The sequence below is a fragment of the Paramacrobiotus metropolitanus genome, unplaced genomic scaffold (assembly GCF_019649055.1).
Source record: "Paramacrobiotus metropolitanus isolate TYO unplaced genomic scaffold, Prichtersi_v1.0 Parri_scaffold0000002, whole genome shotgun sequence".
In the NCBI taxonomy this organism is placed as follows: Eukaryota; Metazoa; Tardigrada; class Eutardigrada; order Parachela; family Macrobiotidae; genus Paramacrobiotus; species Paramacrobiotus metropolitanus.
In genome coordinates this window covers 3263995-3276401 of record NW_026570222.1, presented here as the reverse complement: position 1 = coordinate 3276401, position 12407 = coordinate 3263995, and the positions used below count along the sequence as shown (strand labels likewise).

General features: G+C 41.4%; 3 protein-coding genes across 3 annotated transcripts; all 3 read left to right on the top strand.

Annotated features, from left to right (window-relative positions):
• The first annotated feature begins 83 nt into the window (after positions 1-83).
• LOC129583955 (PAX-interacting protein 1-like) lies at positions 84-6055 on the top strand. The gene is made up of 17 exons (XM_055476020.1): positions 84-448; positions 983-1123; positions 1394-1437; positions 1500-1563; positions 1627-1740; positions 1869-2375; positions 2533-2871; positions 3044-3191; positions 3264-3361; positions 3424-3522; positions 3596-3733; positions 3813-3934; positions 3999-4248; positions 4334-4498; positions 4774-5190; positions 5285-5369; positions 5711-6055. The coding sequence occupies exons 1-17, from the start codon at positions 395-397 to the stop codon at positions 5803-5805; spliced, it is 2880 nt and encodes a 959-aa protein (XP_055331995.1). The 5' UTR covers positions 84-394; the 3' UTR covers positions 5806-6055.
• A 914-nt stretch (positions 6056-6969) lies between these two features.
• LOC129587994 (putative lipoyltransferase 2, mitochondrial) lies at positions 6970-8009 on the top strand. The gene has a single exon (XM_055481988.1). It carries the CDS (start codon positions 7196-7198, stop codon positions 7952-7954), a length of 759 nt encoding a protein of 252 aa, XP_055337963.1. The 5' UTR covers positions 6970-7195; the 3' UTR covers positions 7955-8009.
• Positions 8010-9520: 1511 nt separating this feature from the next.
• Positions 9521-12267, top strand: LOC129587985 (nucleolar and coiled-body phosphoprotein 1-like). Its single transcript, XM_055481979.1, has 2 exons — positions 9521-10668; positions 10863-12267. Exons 1-2 carry the CDS (start codon positions 10173-10175, stop codon positions 12005-12007), a joined length of 1641 nt encoding a protein of 546 aa, XP_055337954.1. The 5' UTR covers positions 9521-10172; the 3' UTR covers positions 12008-12267.
• The last annotated feature ends 140 nt before the right edge of the window (positions 12268-12407 follow it).

The following is a 12407-nucleotide window of genomic DNA, read 5'->3' as shown; positions in this document are numbered from 1 at the left end:
AATAGGAAGGATTAAGCGCGATGAGATAGATCCCTGTATCTCTTAATAATCAGGCGCGCACAATTTCACTTTCAAAATTTTGTGATGACTGTGGGAATCTCACTCGTCAGCGCGTCACCATAGTAAAATATCACAAATCTGAGTGGAATTTGGAGTTTCAAAATTAATACATTTATTACTACGTTAGTTTTAGCCGCTCTTTCGAAGCCAGATTCGGTACATGTTGTCGTAAACCTGAATCGTTTTGTCCATGGAAAAACTGGAAGTGAGATGATTTCTTACACCGTTATCGGTTGTGTCGGAGATTTATATCACGAGCGAGGAGCTAACGAATTCTAACTCCCAACATCTGCGACTGCTGGGATTCTCTGCAGTAGAATTATTCAAAGCCAGAATGGGTATTTTCACTGGTTTGGGATTTTTTTTCGCCTCCGGAACACCAGAAAAGGTACAACTACCGAAAGAGAACATGATTTCTTTCGAATTCCACTGCACTCACAAATTATTTAGCATTATTAGTGATTAGTGCATTATTAACCATGCAGTGTGCTTTGTGTTTACAATAACTTTACATAGCGTTACAGATACATATGTACAAGTAACAAATCGCATAAGATTTTATTTAAAACTGACGGACAATGAGTAATTAATTTTCTGTCTGTGGTGAAGTGTTTTGAAGCGAGATGTATTTTACAGTACATACAGATACTTAAGTTAATTTTATGATTTTAGTATGCTTTTGTAAGAGTTAAGATGTGCCGTGATTGCCTCTGCCAATTTAATATTAATGTGTTTGCTAACCGCTTAAAGGCTGATGTTAATGGTATTGCACAGTGAAGTCCGAGACGTTACCTGAGCTTGTGAAATACTTCGCCGCGAGGCTGGCTCTGAAACCAAACAGCGCACTTCCTCGCGCCTTCAGGGTTTTCGTAGCACGCCCTGGTTCTCGGTGCAGTGTAGACAATGCTGTTTGTCTCCACAGGCGAAGTTAGTGGCTATGGCCGAGGGTGCACGCGTCGTTTCCTCCGTTCTCGACGATCCGACGCACGTTGTCGCGGATTCTTGCGAAGCCCCGGAAGTCACTGAAGCTAAAGACTGCCTTTGCAATGTTATCATCGTCAAGGTAAGCGGTGGCTAAATTGACGTTACGAAACCATATCTCTGCGCTTATCGGCTTAACCAGATCGAGAAAAGCCGATACACTGAGTGAGGAACTTTAACTGATTTTTTACTCTGATTTCTGTCCGCACCAAGCTGGAAAGCAAGGTGCTGCTTTCAAGCTGGAGCAGACAGAGAATATTTTACGTTATTTTATCGTTTAATATCGACACTGTTGTTAATGTAATTTTGATCAATATTTTTCTTACGATTTTTCCAACATGGCTTTTTGCAGAGTACGTGGATCGAATTGTCCGCAAAGACATCCCGTGTACTCCCGTGAGTACGGATTGCCTGCCCGCATAACAGCGCAGACTAATTCTTTTTACGGGATTTTTTAGTACAAAAGCATTTTCGCCTGAACCCAAGCAACTATTCAACGCACTGCGGATTTGCGTTTCACAGGTATGGTGCTTATTTTGAAGGAGGTTTCCTAAATTAACTCTTTTGTAAAACCTTCTTCTACAGATCGCGCCAAATGATTCGGTGGTTTTATGGGCAGCTATCGAATGTTACGGTGGAATTTGTGTATCTCAGTTGGATAGCAGTGTTACACATCTGGTAACTGGTCGGGCCGCTGGGGTAAGATGCTGTTACTGCATTCCAGATACTTCTGAAATGAAATCCGTTTATTTGTTTGTCTGCTGTTTTTTTGCCTGGTTTTTATCTGTTTCTGTAGTTACATTCCGAATTTCTTGACTTTCTTGCAGAAAAAATACACAAAAGCAATGGAGGAAAAGAGAATCGGCATTGTTACTCCGGACTGGATTACTGATTGTATTCGGGATCAGATTCTCCATCCACTTGAGAGTTATCATCCTCAGTGGTTGATCGAACCCGATCCTCCGCAGTTGTCCCTTCATCCTGGCGACGAAATGATTGCGTCTCTTTTACCTCCCGATTTGGCTGATTTGCTGGATTCGGATTTTGTTACTCCGATGACTACAACTACACAAGCTCAAATGATCGATCCGCAGTCCGTTCCTATGAACCATATTTCTGCTCCTTCCATGGATATGGATCCCAGTAAATTGATGGGGCAGAATATGGGGAACATGACCGGTAGCAGACCTCAGTTTATCCCCAGTGATATGATGAACCAAAATCGCATGATGGCACAGCAAGTCCAAGGAAATGCTTCGTTAGTGCGTCCACAGACTAAGACCGCTTTGGCAAGATTTCTAAACACTCGTCATAGTTCCCAGAGCCAGGATCAAGTGAGCCATTTTATCCAGTCTCAGCGGTGTTATTTCTTTGACTAGATTCTTCCTTGTTTCATGATTGCGTTTCGTTTGTTTATTAAACTGTTCGAAACAGATTCCGCATTGGTATTGTTATTCCGCATTGTTGTTATTCAGCATTTATCATTCACAGGTAACAAATAATAACAATCCAGGAATGGCTATGAACCATGCCTTGGTGCCTATGCCTCCGCAAATGCCCGAGCCGGGGCAAATTCAGGCTGCACAACAACAGCAGCAACAACAACAACAGCAGCAACAGCAACACTGGCAATGGAAACAGGCTCAGTCTCCGACACACCAGCAGCTGCAGTATGCTCCTCCGACTATGACACCGATGCCGAATCAGATGGTCGGCGTCACCGTCTCGCAACATCAGCAGCCTATGCAACATCAAGCAAGTTATCAGCAAATGCAAATGGGGCAACTTCAACCAAATCCACAACAGCAAATGCATCAGCAGGTCTATCAGGTTAGACACACAGAAGCAGCTGCGCCTCGTTTTTTTTACTGATTTTTGAGACGGAGATTTTGATTTGTACCCACGCTTTTTCGTTCTGTATCTTTTACGTCGTGTTGATAACTTTATCTAAATAAACTGCCAAAGCGAAATTTGTTTACCGTTCTGTTTTTCTAATGGATAGATGCAGCAGACGCATCAAATGCAGTACGCACCCAACATGGCGGTGCGTCCAGTACTACAGACCCAGATGTCAGTGGAAAGGCCTCAAGTGCCTAGCCGGCCGGTGCCACTTGCAGATCCGGTTTATGTGGGATTTGATTTTCCTCACGGTAGGAATCAGCGGACATTTGCGGAATGTTTTGCGTATGTTCGTACGACATGTGAACAATGATCTGATTTAGTTCCTCCAATGAAATTTCTTATCGGATGCAAGATTGTGCTGCCAGCTCTCAAAGATATCCATAATCCAGATGGACGGGTGTTAAGGAATATGGAAACAGTGTGTACTTCACTTTGTTAACCATAAATGGACTATGGAACATGATGGGTTCACTGTCGCAGGTCATAAAGAAGTATGGGGGACAGATTGTTCCGCTGGATGCAATGCAGACGGCTACTCATGTGATATGTGACACGCAATTAAGCCCAATAGCGCAAACGGTAGGAATGAATGGTTGTTTGGTACACAGTATTTGCTTTTGAGAGATACTAATTTTTTAAACTTATGTTACAGGCACTGAAAGCGCAGAAACGTGTTGTGACGATGTACTGGTTGAATGACTGCTATCGTAAGGGTGAAATGCGGCCTCCATGGCGGTTTTCTCATCTTCCCTGTCCGTTTACTGATGACAATAAGCCGCTCCATGATAAGGTATACATCTCAGGTTTTAAGATTTGGTTGTTTGCTTTGGATAAAATCTGAGACGGTTTCACGAGCCTATTTTTTTCAGATTATCACGGTAACTGGCTTCCACGATGAGGAACGTGAGGATGTCATTGCTCTGCTTCTCACTCTTGGAGCCCGATATCAGCCGTTTTTGGATAGGAACGCTTTTGCTATGATTTGCAGAGTGTATGTGTGTGTCTTTTCCTTTGTGTATGTGTGTGGATAAACAGCTCATCCTTTTAATAACTAGAGCTAGTGGGAAAAAGTATTCGAAAGCCGCGGAGTGGAGCATCCCTGTGGTCAATGTTGATTGGCTGCACGATTTGTGGAATAGAGACCCCAAACCCCTGACGATGATGAGCAAGGATCCGCGATATGTGCTTTCTAATGAAAAGGACCCCCCTTCCCTGGACCTGACGGGAGCCAACGTGAAACGTCTGCCGCAACTTTTGATGGCGGCTTGGATCCATCCAGTCCCGGTTCCACCAGACGCACAGGCGGTAAACCATTGAATTCAAATCTTGTAACTTGTGTACAGAGTACACCGTTAAAATGTGGTTTTGAATTACTTTTCGAAATTTACAGAAATTCAGTAGTACGGCAAAGGGGCGTCCAATCAATCCCCAAAATCCTAAGAAAAGGATCAAGAAGCAAATGATGGACAATGAATGCAAAAAGAAACGGAAACTTGGCCCGGTTGTTATATTGTTTGATGGAGTTGAGAAATCGGAAGAAAACAAGTTGATAAAGGTAACAATATACAGAGTACGACTTACGAGCTATAATTATGAGCTACACACTTGTACTCTTGTATAAATGCGAGATGTGATAGAAAATTTCAGGTAATGGTTTAGCAGTAGTGAAGCAGCAAAAACTGAATAAGAGCACGTTGTCAGCGTTAGTAAAAATGTGTTTATTTATGTTCACAAAATTGCTTGGTTGTGAGGTTAGACTGAGCGCACGTTTATCAACTCATACCAAAAAATGCTTAAGTTAGGTTATGCTTCATGTGGAGTTTTCTTTAGAGTCTAAAAGGACTGGGACCAGCAACAGCCTCGATTACGGAAAAGTTCCATGTTTGCACTCATTTGGTTGCGCCAAGGATTTCCCGAACACCAAGGTTTTTGATCGCATTCAGTGTCTGTCGATGCGTGGTCACGCCGAAATGGATAAACGATTCGGTGGAAGGTGGAAAATTACTGGAAACCGATGAGTATATTTTACAAGATCAGGAAATGGAGAATAGAGAATCGTTTACATTACGCGAAGCCCTTGAAAGGAAAAGCATTTTGAGCCAGAATGGGATCCAGGTGTTCACCAACGTGAATTTTTATATTACTCCTCGAGTGTATCCTCAAGTGGATACGCTGTCGGAGATCATCGAGGCTTTTGGGGGAAAGGCTGTAAAGCATCGCATGCCGAAGTTGGAAGATTTGAAAATGGTAAAGCATGAAAGCAGTTGCTTTGCTGGAGCTCTTAATTTTTGCTGATGGTCTTTAGCAGACGTCTAGCTAATTATGTCTTATTATTATTCAGCATGGGAAGAACGGCGTCTATTACGTGGTGATAGCAACTGTGGCTGATTTTAAGGACTTGGCTGGGTTGATCAACACAGGACATCGTAAGTGTACACAGCTGTGGTGCGATCGCTCAGTACGTTATGTGTCACGAAGTTTGACACTCATATTACTGCATATTATACATTATACAGTATGTCTCCTTATGAGCCTTAGGTAGAGCTATGAAAATATTTATATATGCAATAATGGAACAACATAGTTAGAAGTTGACAATCCTTGATGAGCTGCATGCGAGTATTTCGACTCATCATGAACCTTTTTCATTGTATTTACGTGACTGACTTAATTATTTATATAGTAACGTAAATGAGAAATCTGGGACCCGTGGTGAAGCGCAGCATTGCAAGCATTTGTTTTTGTTATAACATACGGCATCTTGCAGCTATTTATTCTGCGGAACTGATCATATCATCTGTTATAAAGCAGCGGATTGACTGGAATGCTCATAGACTGGATTTCTCTAAAGCACCCGTATGACCTTATGAAACAGGAATTGAGTGTCCATAACCAAAGAAGTGTTTTCTCCCGAATCTCTTAACTGTGATAGAAACTTTTTTGTTTTGTGCAGGTATGCAATCTTTTTGGTCTTGATGGCATGTACGTAGAATAGTTTTTTGGTGCAGTTTCCAAAACGCATATCCGTATTGGAGTGCTAATTTATTAGTTTTGCTGAGACTTTTGTCGGAGGTTTAAGTCACTATATACGAGTAAAAATTGACAATTCGTACGTATACATTGCACACACACAATCTGGATATTCGTGGTTCTACTGTCTACAGACGTGAGATAGTTAAAAAATATGTCCTTAGCAAATTTGTATCAGGAAAGTGCCCGGAGTGCGCTGGCCATTGATCAGCTCCATAAAATTTTTTAGTAAATATGTTTCTTACAATTATAATAGATATCTTGCTATTTATTCAAGTATTTACTTATGTTTCTGTGTCATAAGTATTCGTATAAACTGCATATAAAGCAGTAATTGTTCGTTAACTGGTACCGTTCGTATTACCAGTTAATACAAAATTACTGCTGTACTTATGCAGTTTATGTAGATATTGTGAACTTATGAAATGCCTGTCATTAAGGGCTAGGTAAATGACCCGGTACAACATTACCATACATACATAATAGTGATAATATCAAATTTGGGCATATGCAGGAGAACTTTCACATTCGCGCACCCCGAACACTGTTTACATTGTTTTAGGACATTCTGTAGCCAGAATACCAGATGATATTTACAGTATATGAGCGTGAAAAGTGAAAATCATTTGTGCGCGCAAAATTCCAGTAGTTTAAACGCATTCAGGTGTGCCAAAAATCTCATTATTCACTAGTACTTAACAATAAAAAATTACTGTAAACAATTAAAACAGGACATAAAATTCAATATTCATTTTTAAAATATGTGAAGAAATGGTGATGCAACACTGGTACGGTGTGAAAGCGGTCTTCATACTTTTACTAATTCTGTATACAATCGTGAAAGAATTACTGTACTTACCATTAATGTGCTTTGCTGCACGGTTGCAGGTCAGCAGGTGTCAGAAAAGTCACTCGCTGAGTACGTCTGGAGTACTTATACGAGACTGTACTTGTGTACGAGACTACCGCCACGAAGAGTTTGTGCGGTAGTTTCATTCTCACTAGAAAGGAAACTGCATAAACTATAAAGGATTCACAAACCATAAACTGCATAAACTACGGTATAAACTAATTATCTATTGTTTACGAAGAACTGTCGCAAATAATTCCTGTTGCTTACTTTCCTGTTTCTTACTATGTTTATCAGTAAAATAACTTAAATTATACCTCATTATTGCTTGCTACTTCTGTGATAGATTGTGTTCAGTATGCTGTTATCGGCATGAATTCAAGGAAGATCCTGCAGTACTGGAATCTTGGTCGCTGTGATTACAAGACTGCACTGGCACTACAAGAAACATTGGTTTCTAGACATTTAAAGGCTACTGCGGAGCATGCCCCGCAATCTGCAACCCAGGATATCCTTCTCCTTGTTGAGCACGATCCCGTGTATACGGTCGGGATTCGTCGCAACGAGTACACTCAAGTGGATGAAGAGCTCCTACGCCAGAAAGGCGCTCAGCTGTTCCATACCAATCGCGGGGGATTGATCACTTTCCATGGACCTGGCCAGCTCGTAGCCTACCCGATCCTGAACCTGCAGCACCTCCGTCCCAGCGTGCGCTGGTATGTTTGCCAGCTGGAGGAAGTGCTGATTCGGACTTGTAAAGACTTCGGAGTTGTGGCGGGACGCACTGAGCATACGGGTATTTGGGTGAAACGGGCGAAAATTGCAGCCATCGGGATAAATTGCCGAAGGTATATTGTTTCCCACGGAATCGGATTAAACTGCAGTACGGATCTGAAATGGTTTGATCACATTGTGCCGTGTGGTTTGGAAGGGTACTCAGTCACGTCGCTGTCACAAGAAACGGGAAAATTGTTGACTATTCCCGATGTCGTACCTGTGTTTGTGAAAAACTTTGCCGAAACATTTGGTGTAACAACCGAAGAAATTACCAAAACCGATTCTGCTAATCTGATGCGTATTAGCAACATGAATTTCGATAAAAATAAGACAAATTTAACAAACAAATATTGACAAATGATAGTGATTTTAGTTCGATGTTTTTTATTTGAAGATTAAAACGAGCGAGCATGAAGTGTTTGAGCCCTGCATCACGAATTTATTAAGTAACAGTTGCCCGAATTCAGTAAGTAACAGAAGGGCAACTACCACACGATCTTCTTTCACACGATCAGAAGGCCAAAGCAGCTTTGTACCTCAAAATTTGTATAACACATGTATTTTATTTAGTGCCTAAGGACAAAGCTATAATCAAATAAACAAAAAATGAATCGATACATTTTAGCAGGTGATCAACTGCATTTACGGTTACGTACGGCGGCATTTCTTTATAAAATCAGCTAAATGGCGGGGATTAATACCGCACTCCAGCAGCTCAACGCAAATTTGTATTTGCTCTTGGTTCAGTCCGGTTTGAAGTAGGTCTGACAGCTCCTTCACCACTAAAAACAGTTCTGGTAGTAATTTCGGGCAAACTTACTGCTATATGACTAATAATTTTATCGATAAAGTATTTTCATGATGTTAGTAGTATTTCAAAATCCGCTAGTTTTCGTGATTATGACAAAATCCTCTAAATGCATCGGATGCAAATTCATGCAATGCTAAAGTGCTTATGAGTACCGAATGCTAAAAGAAGTATGTAAAGCATAAAATAAATACAGATATAAAGATACTTATTTATATAATAGAGAAGTACTCGTACTGAAAGTACACAAAAATGTGCTGTACTAAAACAAAATTATTATCCAAAATATTTTCTTACCGCTGATACTCGTCCGTTGTGGAACCGGAGCACTGCCAGATGGATTTGTCAATGAGTGCTGATTGTGAATACTTGTACTGGTGCCATTTGCATGACCTGTACCCAGCTGAGCGGAAGCAGTTGCTCCATTAGCTGTTTTCGAGATTCCACTCACTGGATTAGGAACAACCATTTTCTGTAAATCACAAAAGCGAAGTTAGTGTCATCTGAGATTCGGAAACGGATTCTGGAATCTGGATTAAGAAAGATACATACACAAAGTTTATTAGCGACCCAACGGTAAACACAAATGCGGCCTGTATAATATGTAATTTTAATAGTTTATGAAGAAGAGGATAATAATAACATCATCAAAGGCTTTGATTCAAAGAGGAACGAACAATACCGCATCGCGTTGCTCCGCTTTGTTATCGGCGAAGCGGTATTGTTCGTCCCTCTAAGATATCATACTGTAATAACTTAAAAGTGCATGTATTATATTCTTCCGCATGACCATTCTTTTAAATGACCAGCAGATATGAGATTCGTCTTCTTACTTTTAATTTCAATCCTATTTATTTCGGACCTGGCCAAACGTATTCGGGAGCAAACTGGAGAAATACGTGCGAAACAGTTTTTGTTGCAGCGTTGCAGTTTAGAAATTCAGCGGGGCAATGCTGCTTGTGTTCTTGGTACAGTTGAGTTCAGTCGCTCCCTTGATGAACTGTTTTTGGTTTTCTAAATGATGTGCTTTCGTTTCTGTATCCAACGCAGACAAGAGAAATAATGCAAAATAGTAAGTAGTTTTACGGTTTTACCTATTTTATACAACGTGAACCCAGCTGCAGTCTGCAGTCTTCTTGCACCCGTAGTCGTACTAATGCGAGCAATTCTTTAACTGGACTAAACACGAAAATGATTTCAATCCTACTACGATGAAGATGAGCCCTGCAATTTATTATTTATGACGTATCTTACGGTCTTACCACGACAGTCCTATAGGCTATAGGGGAACTTTATTCGCAGTCCTCCCCGGGGATTGTTCGACGGTTCAAGCTCCACGCTGGTTAGAAATCGACAGCTGTAGACCAAATGGCAGGAAAAGGACAGAGCTCAGACTTGAATTCTACTCTAAATTTATCAATTTTCGAATGGAAAACAAATTCTGGAATGACTGTACCAACTTCTGCCTAATACTCTTTTGTTGTGGTTTTACATTACATTATTACAAGGAATGCTGGACAACAAACTTTCATTTAAAGTGAAAACTCGCTGTAGCAAGAAGTTTTGGATCGCTAAAATTGTGTTCCCTGTTACAGTTCAAATCACAATAACCGCGCCAATTTTGTTCCGTGCTTCGCAAATTTGCAGCGCTATTGCGGATATTCGTGCATCTTTATTGGCTTCTTCAATGTTTTTGTGTTTTGAACCTGACGTTTCTGTGCTTTGTAAAGAAATTTATTGTCAGATTCTGACTGTGAAGGTATAATGGACTCTCTGCAGGAGGTAATTCGACTGATAGAAAGAGACAATGCGGTAGTAACGTACAAATCCCTGTCCCGCAAACTGCAAATACCCATCGATGATGCTAAGGAGGTCCTCGCGAAGTATGTTCAAGCTCGTAGTTCGAAACTGGGGAAGGAGATCCATATAATTTACATGGTGACGTACAGTCTTGAACTGCCGGAGGGTAACGTCGAAACCCGGATGGTGTTTCTCCAAGAAGAAGCTGCAAGCGACATGGAACGTAAAATGCATGGATGCAGTAAGCACGTGTTTTCCGTGCATGGCATCGCGGTGGATGATCCCGTTTCTATGTACACCGTCCATAATTCTCTCAGCTCCATGGGATTTCCTATTGAGAACCCCAAAATTGTAGACAGAACTGCCATGCAGTCATCTGGAGATGGATTCCCAGCCACCTTTACAATGGATACGAAGGTTTTAAAGAAGATGGAAAACACAGAAAAGAAAATTTTTGCAGGTACTGGTAAACTGTAAACAAACAGTAAACACCGTAAACTGTACATAAAAAAACGCGCTACCGCCCCTGCTTATGCCCGTTATTGGTTATGGAGAACGAAATAGCGCATCTATATTATAGTATTTTATTCAGACGAGTCTGGTAAAGTCTTCCGCCTTCTTAAAATAATAAAGCTGTTAATTTTTTTATTGTAGATATGAGCAAGTCCATAGAAGCGTTGCGGGTAAAGTCAGTTGCAACAGAGCCCGCGGTGACAGCCTCGCCACCATCAGCAAAACCTGCAATTTGGGTGAAGGCTGGCGGTCTGGACACCAGAAAGCCGGCATCGGATAATATGAAGGACATTTTGCATGTCAAACGGAAAGACGCCGCCCCGTCTCCCTCGAAGAATTCTGGGCAGAACAGCGATTCCGACGATGATGTTATTATTCCGCGTAAAAAAGTCAAAGCCACAGCTGTTTTTCGAGAAAGTGATTCGGAAGCAGAAATGATAGTGGATTCTTCTGAACTGAATGTTTTTGAAGACGATCTCAAAATTACGGCTCAGCCTGGAAACGGAGGCCCGACAAAGGACCAGCGCATTAGTCGTACCCCTTCTCCAGACGCACCAACAGTGATACGTCGAAAGCGCGGAGAAAAGGCTTCTGAAAATCGGAAAGAAATCCCTTCCATAAAAACCGAAGACAAACGTATTAGTTTTGGGGCATTAACCAATGTTTCAGATGAGGAGAACAGTGAATGTGAAAAAGAGTCAGAAATTCCGGAAGCGAAATCCAAGACTGAAGTGAAAAATACCAGCAGCACAAAAAAACGCGGACCTAAAAACACTCCTAGTTCGCAAGCGGATTCCAGAACTGATAATAACGAAATTGATAGTGGGGAGGAGTTTGTTGCGAAGTCAAAATCGTCGTCCAGCAGAGGTAGCGGAGCCCGAAGAAAACGTGTGCGTAGTAAGAAGGACGAAAACGAACCAGTTTCCGATACGGAAGGAAAACAACAGAAATCACCCAGTGTCGAACGGGCAGAGCCTTTGCGGGCTTTTATGTCGGCTGCAAGTGAAGGCGCCAGTCAGCAACGAAAAAAGCGCCAGATACAAGTCGTTGAGAAAGACGACGAAGGGTACACCGTACATAAAACGGTATGGAAGGACATGTCGGATGAGGAAACGCCGGCAACTACATCGCAACCGGAAGTCGTCAAACCTGCTCCAAAAGAGAACAGTGCCGCTATCACCAAAACTAAATCCAGGCCTGCTGCAAAAGCTTTGGCAAAGAGTAATGATGATTCGAAGGATAAGCGAGTTCAGCAATCGATTATGAGCTTTTTCAAAAAGAACTGAGAGTACGCTCTCGTTTTGCTGTACTTCTTGAATATCGCTTTTTCTGATAATTTTTTCCGATTTTGTACTTGTACGCATATTATTACTAATTTGTTAGCGTTCAAGTACTTATAGATGATGGAATATGTTGAAATAACGTATCCATAGCACAATAATAATACAGTAGATGCTGTGAATAGTTGAAAAGCGTAATTTTCTTTGGCCAAATTGCAAATATTGCTGGCAGGTACAGGGATTTTTATTAAATAAATTATAACGATCCTATGGAAATTCGAAAATAGTAGAGACAAATCTTGCTCTACCGATGTAGGATTAGGACCGTTCGGATTCTGAACTTTCCAGTTTCCGGATCTTCATAATTACTGTAAAAAGACCGCCAAGGCGCCAGCTTCGTTCAGGC